The sequence below is a fragment of the Aspergillus brasiliensis genome (genome assembly GCF_001889945.1).
Source record: "Aspergillus brasiliensis CBS 101740 unplaced genomic scaffold ASPBRscaffold_11, whole genome shotgun sequence".
Lineage (NCBI taxonomy): Eukaryota > Fungi > Ascomycota > Eurotiomycetes > Eurotiales > Aspergillaceae > Aspergillus > Aspergillus brasiliensis.
In genome coordinates, this window is record NW_027137452.1 from 559,402 (window position 1) to 580,787 (window position 21,386).

Here is a 21,386-nt window from a genome sequence, read left to right on the forward strand (position 1 = left end):
TAACCTCCTACTCAGAACTAACAACTAACCACTAACTAACTGCTAACCTTTGGGGTACTCAGCCTGAATGAGTGGTGCGGAACTACTAAAGAAAAAGGAGCCCACTCCGGCAGGGGAATGATTCGGGGCACCGTTTGCCTCAGGTTCATCCCCTCGGCCAGCACCGACCGTCAACAGCCTTAGTCTGTCTCAAGTCTCAGTATTTCCCCCTCTCCCTCTCTGTCTCTGTCCCTGCTTGAACTACTAGAATGTCGCAGTGTGCGTATACCAGGACGGCACAGTCCCCCAAGGCCAACAGCAGATAATCTCAAGAGTTATTGTGGGCAGCCAGGACCAAAACAAATGGTACCTGAAGCGTTAATTGATCGGATACGTAATGGCATTGCTGGCCGGTTAGGAGAGGGGGAGCCGATCTTGGGATCTGGTATTTATTGATTGTTTTGACACCACACTTTATACATATCTACCTGTTACCTACAGCCTAGAGAAGCCACATCGGAATAGGGACATGGAACAAGTCACGATCTACCGGGCTAGGGGGTTCTGTCATCAGCTAGCTTCCCTTGGAACCAGACAAGCACATTGAAGGTTATTCAGATGTCCACCAGTAACTTAGTTATCTACAAGAGGGACTAAGTAAGCCCTCCCTCCCGCACACGCGTAGCGAAAACCCATTTTAAGTTGCGAGGGTATGACCTGCCCGATGATCACCACCACCACCACCACCACCAACACATCACTGCTAAACCAGTCGGGCGGTTCCTCCAAACTCTCCCACCCACGGTAGATACCCGGCATTCAAGCGAGAAGAGGTACCCGTACCACACTTTGCAGATTCAATAATAGATAGTTACTACTGAAGACAGTAGTAGCGTTAGTTACAGCTGGTGAGGCTGGCTGTTTGCTTGGTTTGCATGGATGCCTCTTCTTTTTGGCTTTTCCCAATCACCTGATGACGATCCGGGATAGACAGTCATGTGATCTGTAAGCCCAAGCGATTGGGATTCTGCTTCTCAACAATGGTTTAGAAAGTACTATTCGTCAGAGAAGAAAAGCAAAAGACAAAACCTACTACGCAACGTAGTCCCAAACAATACACAGCCCCAATGCTGTATCAATTGTCACTTCGATCTGTCAAACTGCAGGTCCTGCAAATGTCGCACGTAGGGGATGAACCACGTGTCAACCGCATTTGAATGACGAATCCTTCCAGAAACTCTCTCACGCCGAGAAAAGGGTGAGCTGTTCAATAGTGACTGGCAGTGAGGCTCTCGCCTAGATGATCAGGGCGTCGTTGACTTCAGAAAGAAGCTTTGGCTCATCTGAGTTGTGCAACTCGATTGAATCTTATTGTGCGCCCCTTACTCCCTGTTTGTGTTCTCGGTCGCCAAGACCTTGGTAGACTGCTTTATGTATTGGCCTTATATGTATTTATTAGCCCTTCACTGAAGTTTGTTATTTCATGGCTATGACTTTACTTGGGCGTATATGGATGACATCCGCTATGTGTCGCGGTGCTATGCAATAGTACTCTAAGTAGTTGCATTGCTCATTTGTATGCAGATTCATGGCTTCCGCCAAAGGAGAACAAGAGGAGAGTAAGAAGGACACTAGAAATTGAAAAAGTAATAAGAACAATACCATCGTGTATTATATCTTACCTCCTCTTGATATCCTTGTATAGTTGGTGCTAGCGATTTTGTTGCTGAACCTCTAAGAATCTAGCGATACTGTTCTGCTGCCACGCACTATATAAACACACGTGTGTCACGGCATCCTGTGGTGTCAACGCAGAAATTGCATAGAACAAGCGATAAGCTATGGTTAATCAGAGAGTAGTGAAGAAGATTGATCGATTTGCTTGAGACACATAAAGGCGAAAGTTTCTGGAAAACCGAGGATTGGGGAAAAGCAGAGGGTCAGTAAATTTTCTGGGGAAGCGAGCCAGGCAACAGTCTAATGACCCATGGTAAATTAAAATCGCGCTATCTTTGTCCACTGTGGTCAGGATATCAGCAGAAGCCACCGAAGGAGTCCGACGGATTACATTCATTCGCCATCGTCGCTTGTGAGCCCTCTAATATATGTATCCATTCTCTTTTGAGTGGAGCTGATCTATTTTACTATACTAGTACTATCCCTGTTCCCCAGACTACTATAGTATTTTGCCACGTCTCTCCTATGGTGGCTCACATCTGTGCACGTGGGTAATAGTTTGCATAGAACTTTGCATTCGATGGTGTTCAAGAGTGCTGGTAGAGTTGATGCTAAGCATACTCTAGTATAATCACCGCGAGTTGTTCTCTTGATTGAAGTATGGATATAGTTGAAAGAATTGGTCACATACTACTTACTGCAACTAACTAGGTTCAGATACGAGCTAGCATAGTTTAGACCAAGCTTTGATTTCCTATATTCGAAGGGAGAAATTCATAAATATTCGGCTGTTATTATCCTCTCTTCAAGTGTCCTCATCGTTGAGTACGCCCTCATATCATAGTGCTGAACACCCTTCTAGAAACTTACAAATCTACTATGCTGTGATAGATGCAATGCTTGTTTGGATGACCAGGTATTTTATGTGGCCAAGCTCTCGATTCAAAGGCTACATTTGATAGCTTGCGAGGGAGGGAGGGAGGTAGGTAATCCCATTATTCTCTGTTTCAATCGTTGCCGACCACATCAGAGTCTATGCTAACTAACTGGGCGACTTTTCAGCCAACTCAATAGCCCCATATACGTGTTTTGCTATCTTTTCTCTTATATACAGGCGGTATGTCATCATATAGTGAATAAAGTAGATTATAAGTCCTTGTCTAAATTATAAAACTAGTAGGCTTCTGTCACCTCCTTGTATATGGACTGTAGGGGTCTATGGTGAATTATTGTTAATATATAAAAGAATCTATAAAGACCTCTCACGCGCTTGATATGGAGACAGCGAGGGGGAAAATTATGAATGAAAATTATATTTTATAGATTCCCTTCCCTCCCAGCATTAAGTATATCTGAAAAAGAGTCTATTCTTCTGAAATAGTTCCCTGTAGGATTAGTAGCTGTGAGGTTTAAACCTACTACACTTTGTATATAGACGTGGATAGGAAAGTACTACCAGACATCTCTTCAGTGTCTGCTAGATAGTCACCACTCGACTATCCGGTCACCTAGCTTGCCAGGGAGTGTGGTGAGTATGAGGTTTTCGTAAATCGGTTGTAGCCGGCCTAGGAAGGTTAGGCGCGCCTCGATAGCAATTTTTAACACCGTACAGGGTCCCATTGGGAACATCGAAGACTGTTATCAATGCGTATCCAGGTGATAGAACTGATGAGATCTATTCTATCAATTTTTTGGAAAGTAGTGGGACTTTAGCCTGGTACGCCACTGAGTCGAAGACTGAAGTGTTGCCTGATACAAGATGCTTTAACCTGATTCCCCGCACTATCTTGCGTGCTCGAGATTGTTGATTCGCCTACTGATAATACCCACTATCAGGTTATTTTTGTAGTGCATAGTAAGCAATTAACCCTTTGCCAAGTTCAGAGGTTCCTAAAATATCTTTTAACAGTCAGAGTGGCGCCCAACAAGGCTTAGCAAGGCTGATCTTATAAGGAACGAATATGGCCCCCAAAGAATAATCAGAAACACGCGACACAAAAGGTTGTGAGGCAGGCAATTGGGAGAGAGTCAAGACACAACAAGATGGATGGGGCGTCGAAGAAGATAACTAGGTGGGAAATGAAATTAGATCTGGACGGTTAAGTGTCCCCGTTTTTCTCTTATCAGTGGATAAATCCCCGAGACACTTGTCATCTGGCGGGCAAATAATAAATCCATTCCCCAGCTGTCCAACTCCACGCAGATTGGTACATAGTGAAGTGGGCCATGGTTCGCTGTCGCTTTGCCCATCGTCGCATGCCAGTTCCAGCGTTTCATGGCACTGCTTATTATCCACCGTGTCGGGACGTGCGAAGCTGCGAAACAATGTTGCCGATCCGCGGGGGAACGTTTCTGGCAACTCAAGCGATTAATCTGGAAACCGTAGAACGAACGTTTAAATTCTGAAAGATGGCTGTGACATGCGAACCATGGCGGATTAGCGTGGCAGGCTGGCAGCAGCGAGGGCATATTGGTCAGAGATATGAGTGGTGCCCACGTACGCGCAATGGCCCCCGCGACGTCATCCCGTCAAGGGGCGAAGGTTGTCCGCCACCAGCGGTCCATGGTTTGCACAGCCAACTTGAGGCATGGAAGGGGGTGATCTCAGTCCTTTATACGAGGGGGGAGAAGTTTTCCAAGGATTGAAGGGGTAGATTGAGGGATAGAGCAGATAGATAGAAACAGCAAGCCGTACTCGTATGTACGGGGCAAGTCAAGCATTCCTAAAATAAAAAGAATCTGTCGTGCTCGTACGCTCAACTTGGCGGCTGCCAAGCTTCCCCGCTAAGGCCCGCTAAGGAAAGAAAGTGGCTCCCGTTTAACTTCTTGAAGTTTGCCATTGTCTGAGCCTATGACAGTCTCTTCCATTCCCCCTTAAGAAGTACTCCATAGTGATTCAACTTGGGGGAACCAAACGACAGCATCAAATTTAACGCGTGGCCGCACAGTGGGGGTCCGGTTACGCCCCACTCCCTCCATGCCGCGCCACAAAACGACAAGAACTGAAAGATTCGAGTGCCTGAGCGGGCGAAACAGAATGCCGCAGATGGGGGCTTGAATTGGAAACATTCGACGGGCCTGGCCTACTCGTCTTAGTGACTCTTCTAGTCTAAAGTCACGAAAGTCACTAAGTACCTGGGGCCTGAACTAACTACTGTAACTACCTCTACCGCCTTGGTAGGCAGACGAATAGGTTAATCCATAATCAAGTGTGGTCGTGCCAGTCTCCTTTCCTGATCACCCTCGCCTTGACCCCTCTTGTCCGTCTCTCTCTCTCTCCTCTCCATCTCTGATTTTCGCGCAATATGGTTCACATATAGCCCCTCCAAGGCCACCCTCCTTTTTTTCTATTTTTCCCTCTTTTCCTTCCTTTGGATTCTTCCTCATCAGATTGACCCTCCTTTGGTGCTTGAAATCATCCTCTCTCGGTCTTTCATCCTTATCGGTCCTTTCCGACTCAAAAGTCATTCCTTACACCTGCCTGTATTGTGACATTATTTTTCATTATTTCACAATCTTATCACCTCCACAAGAGAAGAATAGAGTGTAAGCAGCATTGCATTGACAACGACCTTTCGAAAGTTGTCCTCATTGGCTTTTTGACCTACCAATTCCTTTTGAGGGACAGACCTGTGCCGTGGACAGAGGTTGCCACACCTTGAGCCGTTCACCATGAGATGGGGCGCTCGCATAGCCTTGTGTGCTAGTCTAGCACTCATCTTACCCTTGTATCTGTTGAAGATCCATCTCGAGGACATCTGCGATCAGTACCGCGCGGGCGCATATCTGATCAATTGGCTGGATTTGCGCCCGCCGATGAACAAACTAAATGGCTCTCGTCCAGTCGCACAAGGGGACAAGGTGATTGTGATGGCCAAGTTACAGGAAGAGCACACGGAATGGGTCGAGCAGGAGCTACCAGAGTGAGTATTATTATTATTCTTCTCCCATTGTCCCTTCATATTTCAGCGCACTGATTGCCTCTCTCCTCAAAGTTGGCAACGAGCCATATATATCGTGAATCCCTCCAAAAAGCTCGCAGCTGACGACACGACGCTTACAACCCCCATGAACAAGGGTCACGAATCGATGGCTTATCTCACCTACCTAATTGATCACTACGACAGCCTACCATCCACCATCGCTTTCCTTCATTCTCATCGCGCAGGGTTTCTGATGGCCTGGCATGTCGATGCGCCCTTACATGACAATGTCATTGCGATGAAATCCCTGCGTCTCGATTTCGTTCAAGACAATGGCTATGTCAACCTCCGCTGCAACTGGAACCCGGGGTGCAAGCAGGACCATCGCACCAACCAACACGTGACCGAAGAAGTCTTCGCAGAGATCTTCGAGGGCACAAGCACTCCGCCTCTAAACTCCACCGGAGGTTTAACGATGAAAGATGAATACGACCAAGCTCAGTACCAGAAGTTCCTGCAAATGCCGAAACAGATTGGCGCGGCGTGCTGTGCGCAATTCGCCGTGTCACGAGAGCAGGTCCACCAACGACCACGGGAAGACTACATCAAGATCCGCCAGTGGATCATCGACACAGACAAGAATGATGCCAGTAGCGGTCGTGTCATGGAATTTCTCTGGCACGTCATATTTGGCAAAGAATCAATCTAGTATGTTGCCTTTGCATATCACACCTGAATACACTTTCGATACTAACGTGTTAACACCTTTAGCTGTCCCGACGAAGAAGTCTGCTACTGCCAAGTTTATGGACAATGTTGATCATTGTACACATACCATCAACTAACGTTTCTGCTTCCAAATTTTTCAAAAATACCCACGGCTTCTACTACTTGTATATATACTATCACGATAGCTTCCTTTCCGGCGCTCTCTTGCTTTCGTCTCTCTTTCGAAGTTATTCCCATTTCTTCGCTCGTTTCCAGTCCCAATTTCTTGTGGGTGATTAGTACCAGCGACAATCCGTTTCTACTGGGGATATTACAAACATACAAACAGCGTGGCGTTTGTTTACAGGGACTGCTCGTTGACATTACTCGTCCCCATTTTGGCTACCGAAGCCCGATTTACTATCGTTTTACGGCGAAATCTTGGTTGGTTATTGACGATATACTTCAATTTAATTCAGTTTGGAGATGTCACGCGCAGCAGCTGAACCGATGGTATTCTTTTATGGAGACAATTGGCCTCGGTAACTTTGCGCGAGTGGATTTGGAAGGTAGCAAATCATGGTTCGGATATTTTAGATCGCTAGTGCTTCATTTCATGATTCTATGATGATGAACCGCTATTCCTTCGGGTTCTTTACATTGGACATGGCCTGGTAGAAAAACAACTTCTTTTCCATGAATTACGTTTCGTTGAAGGACGCCTACCCCGACATCCAACCCCCATTAATTACAAGCTCATGTTATCAGGTAACGAACAGCCATCCTTCAGGGGCTAAATAGCGAACCCGACCATCCTATTATGCTACTGCTCCAAGAACTCCTCTACCCGCTCAATAAGATCCGCTTTCTTACCCGCATTCGAGCGTCCATTGGATGTCAAGAAATCCTTTAGGATAGCGACCGTAAGCTAGAAAACAGCTAGTTAATATATTGTCACAGATTCCGTCATGAGACTTTGCAATGCTTGCTTACCTTGGATAGCGTCCCCTTCTTATGATGCTTGCGGACCTCTTCTTCTAGGCTTCCGGAGTCCTCCTCGACCTTGACCTTTTTCGATGGTTTGGAGTCTTCGGTTTCGCTTGCTCGGTCCTTAGCTCCTCTTTTAACGAGGGTGCTTGTCGGGTGAGGGGCCGCTGCTGAGGTTTTGGCGTATTGCTTTTCGAGTTCGTCGGCCCAGGATAATACGTAGTCACCGGCGCGCTGCGGTGTAATTGTTAGTTAGTGAAACCCGGGCAAGAGCTAATTCTTAGGTGCGGTGGACATACCTTGTCAATTTGACGGTATTTGGGAATGGTTTTGTCTTCTGGTTTTTCAGGGAGATCTTCGTCTAAAGCGAGAGCCTGTAGGATGCGGTAATGCCATTGAAGGGCTAGTCACGGGTTGTCAACTTCCCGTCCATAGTATACGAGCAGTGGAAGACAGTGACTTACATGGGTTGGGGTATCTGAGAGGCTCGTACACCCCCTTCGGCAGCTGCAATTGTTGAACGACCACGCGCATCTGATCGATCAATGGCTCCGGAGCGACATTCAACGTAATTTCAGGGTTCTGCCGGATATCGTCCGCGAACGGGAGGGGAAGAATCCACATGCCAGGAGGGTATTTCTGTACGCCATTTTCATCGAGCTTTTCTTCGCCTGCGATCATAGCGGCGAGAACGGGGCCTGAGCCCTTGCGCGCAATGAACCAGACGAGCGCCATCTTCTTGGTACGCAAAAGAGTCTGGTGCAATGCCGAAAATACTCGCGAAGAGCCTACATAGTCTTCCTCGGATGGATAGATGAAGTATGGATGTTTGACATTCGCCCAGAATGGGAGCGCAGTGATAGGCTTGAACCCTATGACCCTGATCACTGGCTCACCGAAGTCCCTGAGCGTCTTCTGTTCATCAGTCGAAAAGGTTACTTGGTCGCCACCGAACTTATATGCCTTTCTAATCTCCCATTTCTCGACTTCACGGGAAGTATCATCTGTGGAGTGGGTAGTCACTCCTTTCGCGACCACAGGCTTCTCGCCGTTCAGCCAGATGAAGGAGTTTCTAGCGGGCGCTTGCCTTCTTAAGAGTATGTAGCCCGAAACCGAGATTTTGAAGTCTGGCCCAAGTTCTAAAGGCATGTTCGAAAAATGAGTGCGGCGCGGGACCGTTCTTGAGTTGATACTGGATAGAAGCGTGTTGAGAAGTGATATCCCGTCCCTTGTCGCTGTCGCCGCTTTTGAATCGGATTGTAGATATGCAGGCGCCTCTGGATCGTTGGGCGATGACTTGTAGATAATATCCTTTGTATGTATAGTGAGTTTCTGCCCCTGCCACATTGCTATAGAGTATGAAAGCTTACGTCATAAAAGTTGGAGTTCTTGAACTCATGCTCAGGACGCGAGATCGGAAACAGCTCAATGGTGACACCAAGATCGTAAAGATCCTTAGCACGCACAGTCGCCGCCGACCGTAGGGTTTTATCATTACCATGGGGATTGTCATTGTCTGTTATGATGAACAATCGCCGGGAGAGGAAGTTTGGCGCTCTTGATGTGAATATCTGGTTGGCGCAGAATAGAACGTTTGCCATAGAGACTTGCTCTTTCGCCGGAGATAGGACCTCCCTTGAGTCTCCTTCATCATCTACCAGCGCTCGAAGTTCTTTGACCTCCTGGGCCGAAGGAACATCCAGATCAGTGAAGAGGTAGCAGTTGGGGTAGGAGAGGTCTCCTCGACTGTCTTCATCTTCATCAAAGAACTTGGACGCCTGCGTCCCAAACAGCAAAACCCCCATCATGTCTTGTGGATTTGATATGATGCGTTGTTGCATGAAGTGATATGCGCATTTCAGCGCAGCTGTAGTGGGTGATTCTTGGGTGGGTTTCTTAGGATCTGCTGAGGGGCGAGGCGTCAACATGGAATCGCTGACATCGATTGCGAAGAGGACCGCATCTTTGACTGATCTGTAGCTCTAATATAGTTGTCAGTTCCAGACTTCCAGTCGAGTTCATGGGGTAAAATATGCGCACAGTCTCGTCAATCTCCTCTTCTTCCTCAGCCGCCTCATCTTCCCGATGTGGGTTACCGTCCGCCATAGTGGTTGCCGTAGAGTATTTTAGAGCATTCAAGGTGGTATCAAATTCGAGATTGAGAGGTATTGATGTATAAATGTCAATAGAAGGTGAAGTCGAAACCAGGAACAAGTGGGGCTGCTGTGTCTGCCTGTTTGGCCTCTGCTGCCTGCAGCCGAGGAGGATTTATGGAGTATATCGTCACTGGATCCCGTCGCGAGGGACGCGATAAAATCGATGGGCCGAAAGACGCGGGGAGACACGAACATCATGTGATTCCCGCCTGGTAATTGATGACGCTGGCTGGCCGGCCATTGGCTGTCGGGTGTTCCAAGCCGGTATCGATGCTCCGTCATCAAGCCGTTCTGGACTTTTCAGCTTCCAGAAGGCCTTGCGCTGTTGTATACACCCACTTACTTGTTCTTGCCACTTGTCTGCCTTTAAAATTTCTGATGCGGATCTGAATAATCTATCGGCTTGCGCGATACGAACAGTCTTTTCTTATATCCCAATTGAATAGATTACCCGATCCTACCATTGCCTGTCATGGCTCTCCGCCGCCCGTTTACGCTTCCCCGGCAATTGCTGCGACCGGCTTCTCGCACCCTGTTCGGGTATAAGCAGGAACAAAGATGCGGTTTGGCGACAACGGTGCCTCCAGTGACCCAGGATGCAACTGGCTCCAAGGGCCCCACGGCCATGGTCTTCCTGAACATGGGAGGGCCCTCGACGACAGATGAAGTAGAGGATTTCCTCAGCCGGCTCTTTGTACGTTTCCGACAATGACAAGCTGTCATTATGGTTGCTACATCTCTAACAAATAACCCAATTCAAGGCCGACGGCGATTTGATTCCTCTGGGCAGATTCCAACACTACCTCGGGCCCCTCATTTCGAAAAGACGCACACCCAAGATCCAAAAACAATACGCGGATATCGGCGGAGGCTCACCCATCAGAAAATGGTCCGAATACCAATGCGAGGAAATGTGCAAGCTGCTGGACAAGATCAACCCGGAGACAGCGCCTCACAAGCCGTATGTCGCCTTCCGGTACGCCAACCCGCTGACGGAACAAATGTACACAAAACTGCTGGAAGATGGGTTTGGTAATGGGAAGGGCGGTCGTGCGGTCGCGTTTACGCAATATCCCCAATATTCCTGTTCTACTACGGGCAGCTCATTGAACGAGCTGTGGAAATGGAGGAATCGGCTGGAGGGCAAGCGGGCAAACGGAGACGTGGACCCCTCTGGAGCTATCCAATGGAGCGTTATCGACAGATGGCCTACACACCCTGGTCTTGTGGAGGCGTTTGCGAGAAACATTGAGGATCAATTGAAAACCTACCCGGAAGATAAGAGAAATGGAGTGGTTCTCTTGTTCTCGGCCCACAGTTTGCCCATGAGCGTTGTGAACCGAGGTGAGTCCCCAAGGGCCTTGTCACGGAGTCCCAGTGGCTAACCGAGAACTTCTCTTTAGGCGATCCATACCCGGCCGAGGTCGCTGCAACCGTGCATGCGGTGATGCAAAGGCTCAATTTTAGCAACCCTTACCGCCTCTGCTGGCAGTCTCAGGTCGGACCAAGTGCTTGGCTTGGGGCGCAGACGAGTGATACCGTCCAAGAGTATGTAAAGCGTGGACAGACTGACATTGTCCTCGTACCGATCGCCTTCACCAGCGACCACATCGAGACTCTGTATGAGCTGGATCTCGAAGTCATTGAAGAGGCGAATCACCCGGGTGTCAAGCGGGCCGAAAGTCTGAACGGCAGCCCTGTATTCATCCAGGCCCTTGCGGATCTTGCTCAGGAGCACTTGCGCAAGGGTGAAAAATGCTCGCTGCAAATGACGCTGCGCTGTCAAGGTTGCCGGAGTGAAAGGTGCTTGGAGCAGAAGAAGTTCTTCGCTGGAGAACAGGGGGCATCTTTGATAGTATAAATTACTTCAAAACCAGTGTTTCTTTCCTTTGCCAAGGGTTCATTTTGATGTCCGTATGTGGAGGCGTTGCGTTTAGTGTACGATAGTCTGTGTGTCTATACAAGCAACAAGGTACAACTGTAAGATCAAGATTTCGGCGCAACCCTCACGTGGGCGAATAGACTTCCGTGTATTTGCGATAGGATGCATCACCCAAAACCAGTCAGCAGCAGGATCACCGCCCTACCAGAGTGTTTCATGCGCGTCTTGACTTCTGGCAGCTTTTTGAGACGTTCCAGAACTGGGAAGTGGTACACTTTGAACCGTGTCGACAGCGTGGAGTGATGTAAGTGGCCCGAGGCGCGATTAGTCCAGGGCGTTATCGCCGAGCTGCGCTGCCTTGCTTCTGAGACTGCATGCCGGGGGTGATCCCCGAGAATGGGCTTGAACCGTGAAACGCAACTCCCACAATCACTCACCAGTCATGGGCATCCTAGGCTGAATTTCTCTAATCACGTCACCACTGCCTATCTAGAGATACCATAATGCGCTGGCATGTGTCCAGATCCAGCATTTGCTGACCTGTCCTGCGTTTCATGCCGATTGATAAGCAACCTGCTCGGAGTTTAATTAATGGACTGTCGTTTATCTTAGTCCTCCTTTCTTGCCGGCTCCGTCATTCCCCCCGCTCGGTTCCCAAATGTTCTGAGCCCACCCCAGGTGCTGTACTGTTCTACCCCCGGAGCAAGCAAATGTAGGCACCGGCCTGTCTGCTCTACCCATTATTCCTGCTCCCGGTGCGAAACGCTCGCATCATGTCCACAATCAGGGGCGACGCATCGCCTGCTACGCATGCCGAGGTTGGTCCGGCATCGCAAGCCGGACTGGACGCTTCAGCGCCCATTGATGCTGGACTTGAGAGCTGGGAAGGCGCCATGCACTCCCACACTCACGAGCGAACCCCTTTATTGCAACAAGAGAACGAAGAATCCCTACCGGAGCGTGATCATGGGGCTGGCCTACCAGATGATGCTCCCGCCGATCAGAAAAGGTTCTGGCAGACATGGAGAAGGCCAAGCGTGAGTGCCTCCATCCTCCGTGGACAACGTTCGCGCCCGCGACGTCTGACATGCAACAGGTCCTTTGGATTCTTCCATTTCTTGTTATTTATATGCTAGGATTCGGCGGCACCGCAGTCCCCAAACTCAACCTGATGATGTCTCTCATTTGCCGAGACTACATGGCCAGTAAGGCGACCCAGGATCCGGGTTTCACGTATCTGCCTGTCATCATTGGAAATAAGAATTCGCAGTGTCAGACGCCCGAAGTTCAGTCTTTACTTGCTCAGTTCCAGTTGTATTTTAATCTACTGGCCGGGATACTATCTGCGCTAGCATGCCCCAGACTGGGTCACCTATCAGATCGCTACGGTAGGACGAAGATATTGGCCCTGAGCGCATTGGGGACCGTTCTGGCGGAGGCCATTACTGTCTTCGTTGCAGCCAAGCCGGACCTAGTATCTGTCAATGTGCTTCTACTGGCCGCCATCGTGGACGGGCTCTGTGGTTCTTTTACCACCATCATGGCGCTGACAATGTCGTATGCCTCCGACTGCACTGTCCCTTCGAAGCGAAGTGCGGGATTCGGCTATGTATATGGCTCACTTTTCGCGGGAGTCGCAGCCGGACCTCTGCTGGCGGCTATTTTGATCAAGAAAACAGGGGGGCCATTAAGTACTTTTGAAGCCTCGTTGGCGATGCATGCAGTCTACCTCATTGCAGTCATGACCATTATCCCGGAATCATTGTCAACAGAACGTCAGCAGCAAGCGCAGGACAGGCATCGAAGAAAAGTCATTGACGAAGGGGAGGCAGGTTGGCTGAGCCTGGAGAACTTCAACCCCAAAAGGCTGATTACACCTTTATCGGTTTTGCTACCGCCAGTAGGACGTCCCAGCACGCTTTTCCCTAATCGTCACGGCGCGAGTCCGGCATTGCGCAGAAACATTATACTCCTTACAGCGATAGATACCATTGCATTTGGAGTCGCATTGGGAACCGCTCAAGTGGTCATCATTTATGCCGAGTACAAATTCGACTGGGGCAATGTGGAATCGAGCCTCTTCATCTCAATTATAAGCATTGCCCGTGTCGTGAACCTTTTTGTTGTATATCCGATCATCACCGCAATTTTCCGCGAGCCACACAAGCCAGATCACATCGTTTCCGGCTCCAGCACCTGCGAGGTTGTTCTTATACGGCTTTCTCTTCTGCTAGACATGGCTGGCTACGTGGGATATGCAATGTCAAACCAGGGCTCTATCATGGTATTCTCAGGAGTAGTCACAGCGCTTGGTGGCATGGGAATACCGACAATGCAATCATCTCTCACAAAGCATGTCCCTCGTGAACGACTAGGTCAGATCCTTGGCGCGAAGGGACTCTTGCACGCTCTGGCTCGAGTGATTGCTCCAACCGTTTGCAGCCTTCTTTACAGCCTGACTGTTGGAAAGTTTACTCCAGCGGTATTTGTTGTTCTGGGGGTGTTGTTCTTTCTTACTTTCTGTAGCAGTTTTTACATCAAACCACATGGTACGTGACCCCCTTTCTCATTGTGGGAATGTCGGCTTACAGGTCTGTGTTTGGCAGTTTCACTTGACGACTCTTACCCAGGTAGTCCTCGAGCTGAGGCTAATGAAGAAGGTTTCGTGGGGGATTCCATTCTCTAAGCTAGAGGTGGAGCCTGGAAGTTACTATCTTGCATTCAACCGCTGATTCGGGTCACGATTGAATTTGTATTGGTAACAATTGGCGTATCGATTTATCAAAGCATACATGGAACTTGGAGTTGGGTATCATATTATACTTCAATAGACTTCGTCAAAGGACCATTGTAGCGTGAGTCTAGTTATTGTTCACAGTAGTCTGAGACGACGACGGGTAAAGGATGGTTAGTCAGACGAGTGGGCACACCGGGAAAAGACCGGATGCGGTACGGCGGGCGGTAGCGACCAACTCGGCCAAGCTGGTGCAAACTTTCCGACCGACAAGCTCCGAATCCCTCCTGCTCCATCATAGAACTCCAATTGTCTCAATTAACCAGCCGGCGCGGGGTTCCTGACGGTCCCTTTGTCATTGAAACCTCGTAGCCTCCTTTTTCACTTGATGATTTAGTGGTGAAACGACCAAGCCCGCTGTCAGCGGTGCGCAAGGTTAACCACCATGGTCTCCAAACCCACCAACGGCACACCAGCTGTGCCCTCACGCAATGCCCTACGAGTCCTCCGTCGATTGGCTCTTGCAGGATCGACTGTGGGCAGCTTTTGCACGGTTGCAGCCATTACCTACGACGTCCATCGTCGGGTGCGCGTTGCGGAACGAATTGTCGAGAACAAACGGGCCCTGCAAACCTCAGCACCGAACTACGATGCAACATCTGCAGCAAGGAGACTGGCACGTATGATGGAGGCGGCCGAGGCGGGAGAGTTTATGGGCCTGGAATCACTAAAGGAGCAGGACCGGAAGTTCAGAGAAGCGCAAGCTCTCCCGGCTGGGGGAGACGTTCGGGGTGACGACTTGAGCTGGGATGTTCAGCTGCAAGACCAAGAACCTCCTGCCCCTGCGGAGTCTTACATGGATACTGCACGCTCAAAGCTGATTGACACCTTTACTCCCGGACAAGTGCCAGCGACCTCGACCTCAATTCCCAATCTCCCTCCGAACCTTACACGATCGACCGATGCACTGGACCGAGCAAAATCCGCCCTTGTACATGCGAAGCAAAGAACAACCGAAGATCATGAGGACCAAACAGGTGATGCAGCTCAATGGCGTGACTCGGTTACGGAAGAGATGCAAAAGTTTCTTGACCACGGCCGGCCTATCGATGCTGCCCACTTGTTTTTGGACGCGCACCCCGCGACGGTGAACGGCATATCCACAGATAGACGGGAAGTCACGGTCAAGGCATTTTATGCGAATTGCAAGGAAGAGAACGTTATGGTTGCGAGGAACATTTTCGAACGCCTAGAAGATGTGGACAAAGTGTCTCCAGGCATGTGGAAAGTTCTGATGTTCGCGCTAGCAAGAAAGGGGAGCATCGAATCCGTCGCCACTATATTTACTCGTTACATGCACAAATTCAAAGTACCCCCGGAAATGGTCGATATTGTGCTTCGATGCCTGCTGGAGTCTCATCGACTTACCACGGCGAAATGGTTTCTTCTGCGAAATCTCGAGGTTGATCGTGGCTGTGGATTATGCGGTGCCTATCTCGCAGGGCTTTGGAAAAAGACAAGGAGTATCGAGCTTTTGAATGGGCAATTGAAGAAAATACTGACAATCCTCCCTCGCCTGGGGAAGGAACCCACCGACAAGCTCTTCAACCCTGTGATTAAAGCCTACGTGGAATTTGGTCGGTTGGCTGATGCGGAAGCTTTGGTTGAAGATATGACGACGAGATACGGCATTCCACTTCGCTGCCGAACAAAAGGTCTTCTGGTATTCGGAAGGGCTTTAGCCTGTGATTGGGAAGGGGTGGACGCTGGGTTACAGCAGATGCATGAGTTGAAGTTGACCTCGAGGAAGTATGACTTTACGCCGATATTTGACCGCATCTTCCTCGAATACTGGGTATCGCATTCGGGCGAGCAAATCCGCGACTTTGTCTATCGTTATATCGAAAAGTTCCAGATGGTTCCCGACAAGATTCTTTACAAACACATACTGGAGGCATTCGTGGAGAAGGGCAATAAGGAGATGGTTGATGAATTTGTGCGGTTCGCACGTGAGCGTCGTTGGCCGAACTACATCAACGAGCAAGAATTTCTGGAAATGCTACGAGTCCGTCGCCACGCTCTTGAGGAAGCACCAGTGGGATTCTGGCAGATGTTGCAGGCAGCTCGGGCGAAACACGGACAAGCTGCCACATCGCAACAAGTGCTCGGATATGACCAGCGCTCATTCCCACTTCCGGAAGTCAACCTGATGCCATACACGCAGAACCCGTTGCCGTGGTATCAGCGAACGCTGCAACACATGACACCCTCGAGGCCAGTCGACCAATATCAGAAGCTTCACAAGCAGATGTCTCATTACATGCATGTTGGCAAGCTAACTGAGGCATTGAAATGCTATCAAAATGCCAAGAACGCGCGGTTCCAGTTCAAGCAGTTGCATGTTGAACTTGCAGTCATCTGCACGCTCCTCGAAGAGGGTGTCGGTGCTGCTCGAGCTTTGATCGACGCTGAGTGGAAGAATATTCGCCACCTGGTTCGATTCTTCCCACAGTTTTTCCGTCAGATCATGGAAGTCGATTCCGAAGCCGAAGGCCAGCTGATCAACATGGCCGTGCTTCGCTTCTATGAACTGTGCTGGTCAAACAAGAAGATGACAGTCAAGCACCATATCACGGTGGCGACGAGCAGAAGACTGATCGCAGTGAAGAAGCCCGAGTTGGCCGTCGATCTGTTGGCCACTGTCTACATGTCCCGCTTCCGACACTCACTAGCATATGACGGTGTTTGCATGAAGATGTTCATACGTGCGTTTGCAGCGACCGGGAACATGCATGGCATGCGGTGGTGCATTCTGACTGCCCTGGCCCGAGGAAGCGCACTGAACCGCGACTTTGTAATTGAAGCTCGCCGTGTCACTGGAAACCTGCAACGTCAGCTAAGCTCGGCTGAACGATCGAAGGATGTGTCTCGGGACATGGAGAGGGTAGAATATCTGACACACGCGGTTGATCTGCTAGAGAAGAAGAGCCAGGGTGATCCCCAGCTGTGGCAGCTCAAGGCCAATCCGTCGGCGAAGAAGGCCGGTCGCCGGCTACTAAAGCGCCCTCTTGATGAACGGCGTCTGTATAAGAAGGCCCATCTCCAGGAGACTATTGAGGGATGGGATGAGGAATATGAGTTGGAGGCCGTGCTAGGCCGCATTGACATTGACCCGAAATCGATTGCGCTTCGATGGAGCGAGAAGCACTGTCTGGGGCAGATCCGTGAAATTGAAGATCTGCTGTGAGTTCGGGTGGCATTTATTCTATCACTTTCACTACTGTTGTATTATGTTTGTATTTCCGGCTGTGTGCTTGTGTATATATCCCATGCTGCCTGTTCAACTGTGTATAACTACTTGTGTTTTTGTCCTGCAATTTGGATTTGGATGCCAGAAGTGGGCTCAAAATTTAGTCTCATAATCTCCCAGTTTACAAGCATCTGGAGGTGCGATTTAGACATTAACCTGCCACCTGGAATAGTATACAAAACACTGTCCGCGTAGAGTCAGATCAGAATTAGCAGAATAGGTTCAACTCGCGAATATTTAGCATTTTCAGTAGTGCGGACTAAAATTAGGTATATGCCCGTATTTGTCTTCAGTCCGGTTTCACTTTCTCTTGGCTTCGTGTTTGACGTTGGTCCGTTCATCCACATCAGTCTTTTGCCTTGTCTTTTGGTATGACAGCAGTATCAAAATCAGGCCTGCCTATTTCGAGATAAACAATGAACTTGAAATTATACATGCACTACTGCTATAAAACTACACCTCTTTGTGGAATTATCCAGTATGCCATCCATCACGAGATAAAAATAGCTTCAGGATCATGCTAGTATGAACCCTAGTGGGTCAAAGCTAGATACCAAGAAATCTGGCTACGAAGCTATAATTCATTCGCGTTCCGCCATCTAAATTGAGATTCACGCCCTTCGAATGACAAACAGCAGTCCCAATTATAAAAAAGAACCGAAGGCTTTCCCCTTAGCCATAAGACAATAACCCTCATCATGGCTCAGAATACCTTGACTGGCGCCTGTCTCTGCAGGAAAATTGCATATCGCATTACTTTGCCTGCTTCGGAGACATACCCTAAGGTACATTACATCTTCTTGATTCTCACAGCTACTCAATCTGCTAAATTCGTCGCTGACAATTGCATAAGCTAATCATCTGTCACTGCACCAACTGCAAGCGCTATACCGGCTCCAGCTTCTCTGCCAACATTATCGTCCCGCAGGCGAGTTTCGAGTACACCAAAGGTACACCTAAGCTGTATGCGGACAGTAGCAAACGTGGCGTCCAGGTACTACGCGAGTTCTGTCCTGATTGTGGAACACCGTTCACGTCACGGTCGAGCGATGATGAGGAGGTTGTCGCGGTGAAGTCGGGGACGCTTGATGATGAGCATCGGCTTAAGTGCTCGGAGTTGGATATGGAGATATATTATCATCGGAAGGATGGGTGGGTGGATGGGCTGGGAGGTGAGGATGTGAAAAAGGTTGATGGTAGTATGGGAGGTTAAAGGGGATACAAGCTGTTGAAGGTTGTTGAATGGTGGAGCAATGCCATTAGTTCTGTATGAAATCTACTCTCGCTTTCCACTTGGACCATAGGACTGGACTATGATGTGAGATAAGGCACTAATGTAGGAGGAAGCAACGGACTTACCATTGGATAGTCCTGTATTTGGACTCTCTTATCTTTGGTATATTGAGCATTGACTACGCCAGTGCAGGCCATTGGTTATTAGCCTCTGGCTAGTGACTGTCCTAGCACTAGTGCTCTGATTAACACATATACCCATGTCTATCACGCGAACACAAGACGACAATGGGAATATATGATCTAACGATGTTGCCTAGTACCTCATTTCCCCCTCAGCTGGCTTTTCGTCCCCCAGAATCGTCCATCATGGCTGCAACTGAACACGAGCGATGGATGGCCGCAGCTGCCCCCACAGAAGACAGCCTTGAGCATCTTGAACATCAGTATGCTGGATATTGCCATGCACTCATGCCATTGTTGGTCGACACAAAGAAAATCCCAGTGACCCTCTATGATTTCCTTACAGAGAAACCCAACACGTCCGAGTTTATCCGACTTGTGGACCAGATACCTCAAGTCAAGCAATTGTTGCAGGATCACGACTATTCATCCACTATCTGGGCTCCAAGCAATACTGCAATTCTACAATTGAGCCATGAGCTATCCGAAGAAGAAGTCCTGGCCCTCCTTCAAGCGCACATCTCGCCATTTTTTCTCCCAGTCCACTTCCTTCTAACCGCTCCAACCGTCGACACACTATTCCATCCTGACCGATTGAACGGTGCCCAGAGACTAACAGTCCGACCCTCACTCAACGGCCTTCGCGTGAACTCTCACGCAATTGTAATCGAACAAGACCATCTCGTGGCAAACGGTCTAGTCCATGTAATCAACCAGGTTCTCCCACCGCGGCCCACCATTAGAGCTTTCCTCGCCGCTCTGCCATCACACGATTTTGACCTGTTCCAGTCGGCAGTGAAGCAGTCCGAAGTTATACAGAATACTCTCCAGGATGACTCTCGTCGCGGAGGAACCTTGTTCATTCCCACCAACCAAGCCTTCCGCAAGTTGCCTGAGGACATCCAGACATATCTCTTTAGCGATGAGGGGGCTGCATCGCTACAAGCTCTTTTGAGATATCATGTCGTTGCGAATCAATCGTTATACTCAAATCGTCTGTATGATCAGAACTCTGTACCAGAACACTTCATACAGACGCCAGAAGATACCCCTGATCATACCGTTCCTACTCCTGAAACCAAGGGGGATAGGATGTGGCGTGTTCTTAAAGGCGTCCGTCGTTTTTCTCTCCCCACGTGCTTGGATGGACAGGATCTGACGGTTGCTGTAACTCGATGTGGAGGCCTGATCTCAATGCGTGTGAATGGAATTGCAAACGTGACTGTACAAGATGGTTTAGCTAGTGATGGCGTGTGTCATATTGTAGACTCGGTTTTGCTTCCATCCCATCCGAGTGGGGATGCAGAAGTTCAGCCAGTACTTTCCGTTGAGGATGTGAAGTCGAGACTGGGTTAGCTTGCTTGTCTGATCTTGTTCTTTATGTACCTTTGTTCTGAAGTGTGTCCTAAGTTTTTCATTCGCATTGATACTTATATCCTCGAAGGCTTACTGCATTCCTAAATGCGATCCCAATGATTAGCTCGTTAATATACAATACATCCGCTAGTATTCTTTGGCAATATCCTATAGTATTATCTAGGTCTACAACCTTCCATCTAAGGAGTCTAATAGTATCTACTCCTAATCAAGCAAATCACCCCAACCCATCACTCTGCAACCTCAACAACCAACTTCAGACAACTCACTCCCCGACTCAACTCATCCAACCCATCATTAACAGCCTGTAACCCCCTTCCCACCACCCTCAACTCCGGACTCGGCCTGATGTTTCCATTAGCAAGATTCTCCCTCGCCCACCTCCCCAGCCAATACTGGAACTGATTCAACCTCTCCTCTTCATCATCCATCGACGGCACCACAAAGATGATTTTCACTCCATTCACAGTTTCCACACCAGGAGGAATAACCGGCGCCGAGGCAATCTTCGCCTTCACCTCTTTCTCCCCTTCAAAATCCCCTACAAAAGCCCCAACCACAGCCTGACACATGCGCACATCCCCCACCGCAAGAAAACAATGCCGAATTACACATCCATCCTCCCTAGCCGTCTCCACAATCTCATCCACAACCTTCGAATCTCTATAATCAAACACACGATCCGCACCCAACGACCGCGCATACTCATGATTCGCCGCCCCAGCAGTAGCATACACAGCCTTGACAGGCGTCTGCGGATCATCCCGAAGCACTCGAGCAACTTGCACACCCATCGAGCCAACGCTAGAGGAGGCACCCCAGACCAACAGCACCTCATTCTTCTTTTGCTTGCTGATCATGCATTTAGGCATTGATGTTGATGATTTTCCAACATCTAGCATAACCCCCACCCTCTCCCACGCATTCAGCGCTACCTGAACAGCAACAGGCAACGTGGCGGCCTCGTTCCACGAAATCATATCAGTCTCATCTGGAAGAGGCACAGCATGCTGCCACGGAACTAGACATTTCTCTTGAAAAGCGCCATAGTCTGGATCGCAGCCCTTCCAGACGGAGGCGGAATAGGCGGCGATGCGGGTGATTCCTGGGCTGAAGTAGTTGGGAACGTTGGTGCCGACTTCGAGGACGAGACCGGACAGGTCGAAGCCGGTGACTGTTGGGTAGGAGGGGATGAAGAGGCCTGTGTCGCGCATGATGGTGTCTGCTGGGTTTAGGG

The 21,386-nt window shown here is 49.3% G+C and overlaps 8 protein-coding genes across 8 annotated transcripts; 6 read left to right on the plus strand and 2 right to left on the minus strand.

Moving 5' to 3' along the window:
• Positions 1-5,328: 5,328 nt before the first annotated feature.
• ASPBRDRAFT_198579 (DUF3431 domain-containing protein) lies at positions 5,329-6,399 on the plus strand (the record flags this gene model as incomplete). The annotated part of the gene is made up of 3 exons (XM_067621217.1): positions 5,329-5,579; positions 5,652-6,287; positions 6,351-6,399. 3 exons carry the CDS (start codon positions 5,329-5,331, stop codon positions 6,397-6,399), a joined length of 936 nt encoding a protein of 311 aa, XP_067476257.1.
• A 469-nt stretch (positions 6,400-6,868) lies between these two features.
• On the minus strand, positions 6,869-9,556 carry akuA (putative DSB repair complex subunit Ku70). Its single transcript, XM_067629355.1, has 6 exons — positions 9,315-9,556; positions 8,645-9,256; positions 7,739-8,585; positions 7,574-7,677; positions 7,281-7,508; positions 6,869-7,215 (listed from the first exon to the last, which is right to left on the minus strand). Exons 1-6 carry the CDS (start codon positions 9,378-9,380, stop codon positions 7,111-7,113), a joined length of 1,962 nt encoding a protein of 653 aa, XP_067476258.1. The 5' UTR covers positions 9,381-9,556; the 3' UTR covers positions 6,869-7,110.
• Positions 9,557-9,769: 213 nt separating this feature from the next.
• Positions 9,770-11,434, plus strand: ASPBRDRAFT_46289 (ferrochelatase HEM15). The gene is made up of 3 exons (XM_067625602.1): positions 9,770-10,124; positions 10,192-10,774; positions 10,834-11,434. The coding sequence occupies exons 1-3, from the start codon at positions 9,903-9,905 to the stop codon at positions 11,289-11,291; spliced, it is 1,263 nt and encodes a 420-aa protein (XP_067476259.1). The 5' UTR covers positions 9,770-9,902; the 3' UTR covers positions 11,292-11,434.
• Positions 11,435-12,085: 651 nt separating this feature from the next.
• Positions 12,086-13,998, plus strand: ASPBRDRAFT_131597 (putative tetracycline-efflux transporter; the record flags this gene model as incomplete). The annotated part of the gene is made up of 3 exons (XM_067618345.1): positions 12,086-12,349; positions 12,409-13,861; positions 13,919-13,998. 3 exons carry the CDS (start codon positions 12,086-12,088, stop codon positions 13,996-13,998), a joined length of 1,797 nt encoding a protein of 598 aa, XP_067476260.1.
• Positions 13,999-14,333: 335 nt separating this feature from the next.
• On the plus strand, positions 14,334-17,553 carry ASPBRDRAFT_46291 (pentatricopeptide repeat protein). The gene has a single exon (XM_067625603.1). The coding sequence runs from the start codon at positions 14,492-14,494 to the stop codon at positions 17,291-17,293; it is 2,802 nt and encodes a 933-aa protein (XP_067476261.1). The 5' UTR covers positions 14,334-14,491; the 3' UTR covers positions 17,294-17,553.
• Positions 17,554-17,982: 429 nt separating this feature from the next.
• On the plus strand, positions 17,983-18,715 carry ASPBRDRAFT_183398 (GFA family protein). The gene is made up of 2 exons (XM_067620001.1): positions 17,983-18,141; positions 18,210-18,715. The coding sequence occupies exons 1-2, from the start codon at positions 18,055-18,057 to the stop codon at positions 18,567-18,569; spliced, it is 447 nt and encodes a 148-aa protein (XP_067476262.1). The 5' UTR covers positions 17,983-18,054; the 3' UTR covers positions 18,570-18,715.
• A 227-nt stretch (positions 18,716-18,942) lies between these two features.
• Positions 18,943-20,276, plus strand: ASPBRDRAFT_46293 (fasciclin domain-containing protein). The gene has a single exon (XM_067625604.1). The coding sequence runs from the start codon at positions 18,959-18,961 to the stop codon at positions 20,126-20,128; it is 1,170 nt and encodes a 389-aa protein (XP_067476263.1). The 5' UTR covers positions 18,943-18,958; the 3' UTR covers positions 20,129-20,276.
• A 90-nt stretch (positions 20,277-20,366) lies between these two features.
• On the minus strand, positions 20,367-21,056 carry ASPBRDRAFT_46294 (uncharacterized protein). Its single transcript, XM_067625605.1, has one exon. The coding sequence runs from the start codon at positions 21,019-21,021 to the stop codon at positions 20,380-20,382; it is 642 nt and encodes a 213-aa protein (XP_067476264.1). The 5' UTR covers positions 21,022-21,056; the 3' UTR covers positions 20,367-20,379.
• Positions 21,057-21,386: the final 330 nt, after the last annotated feature.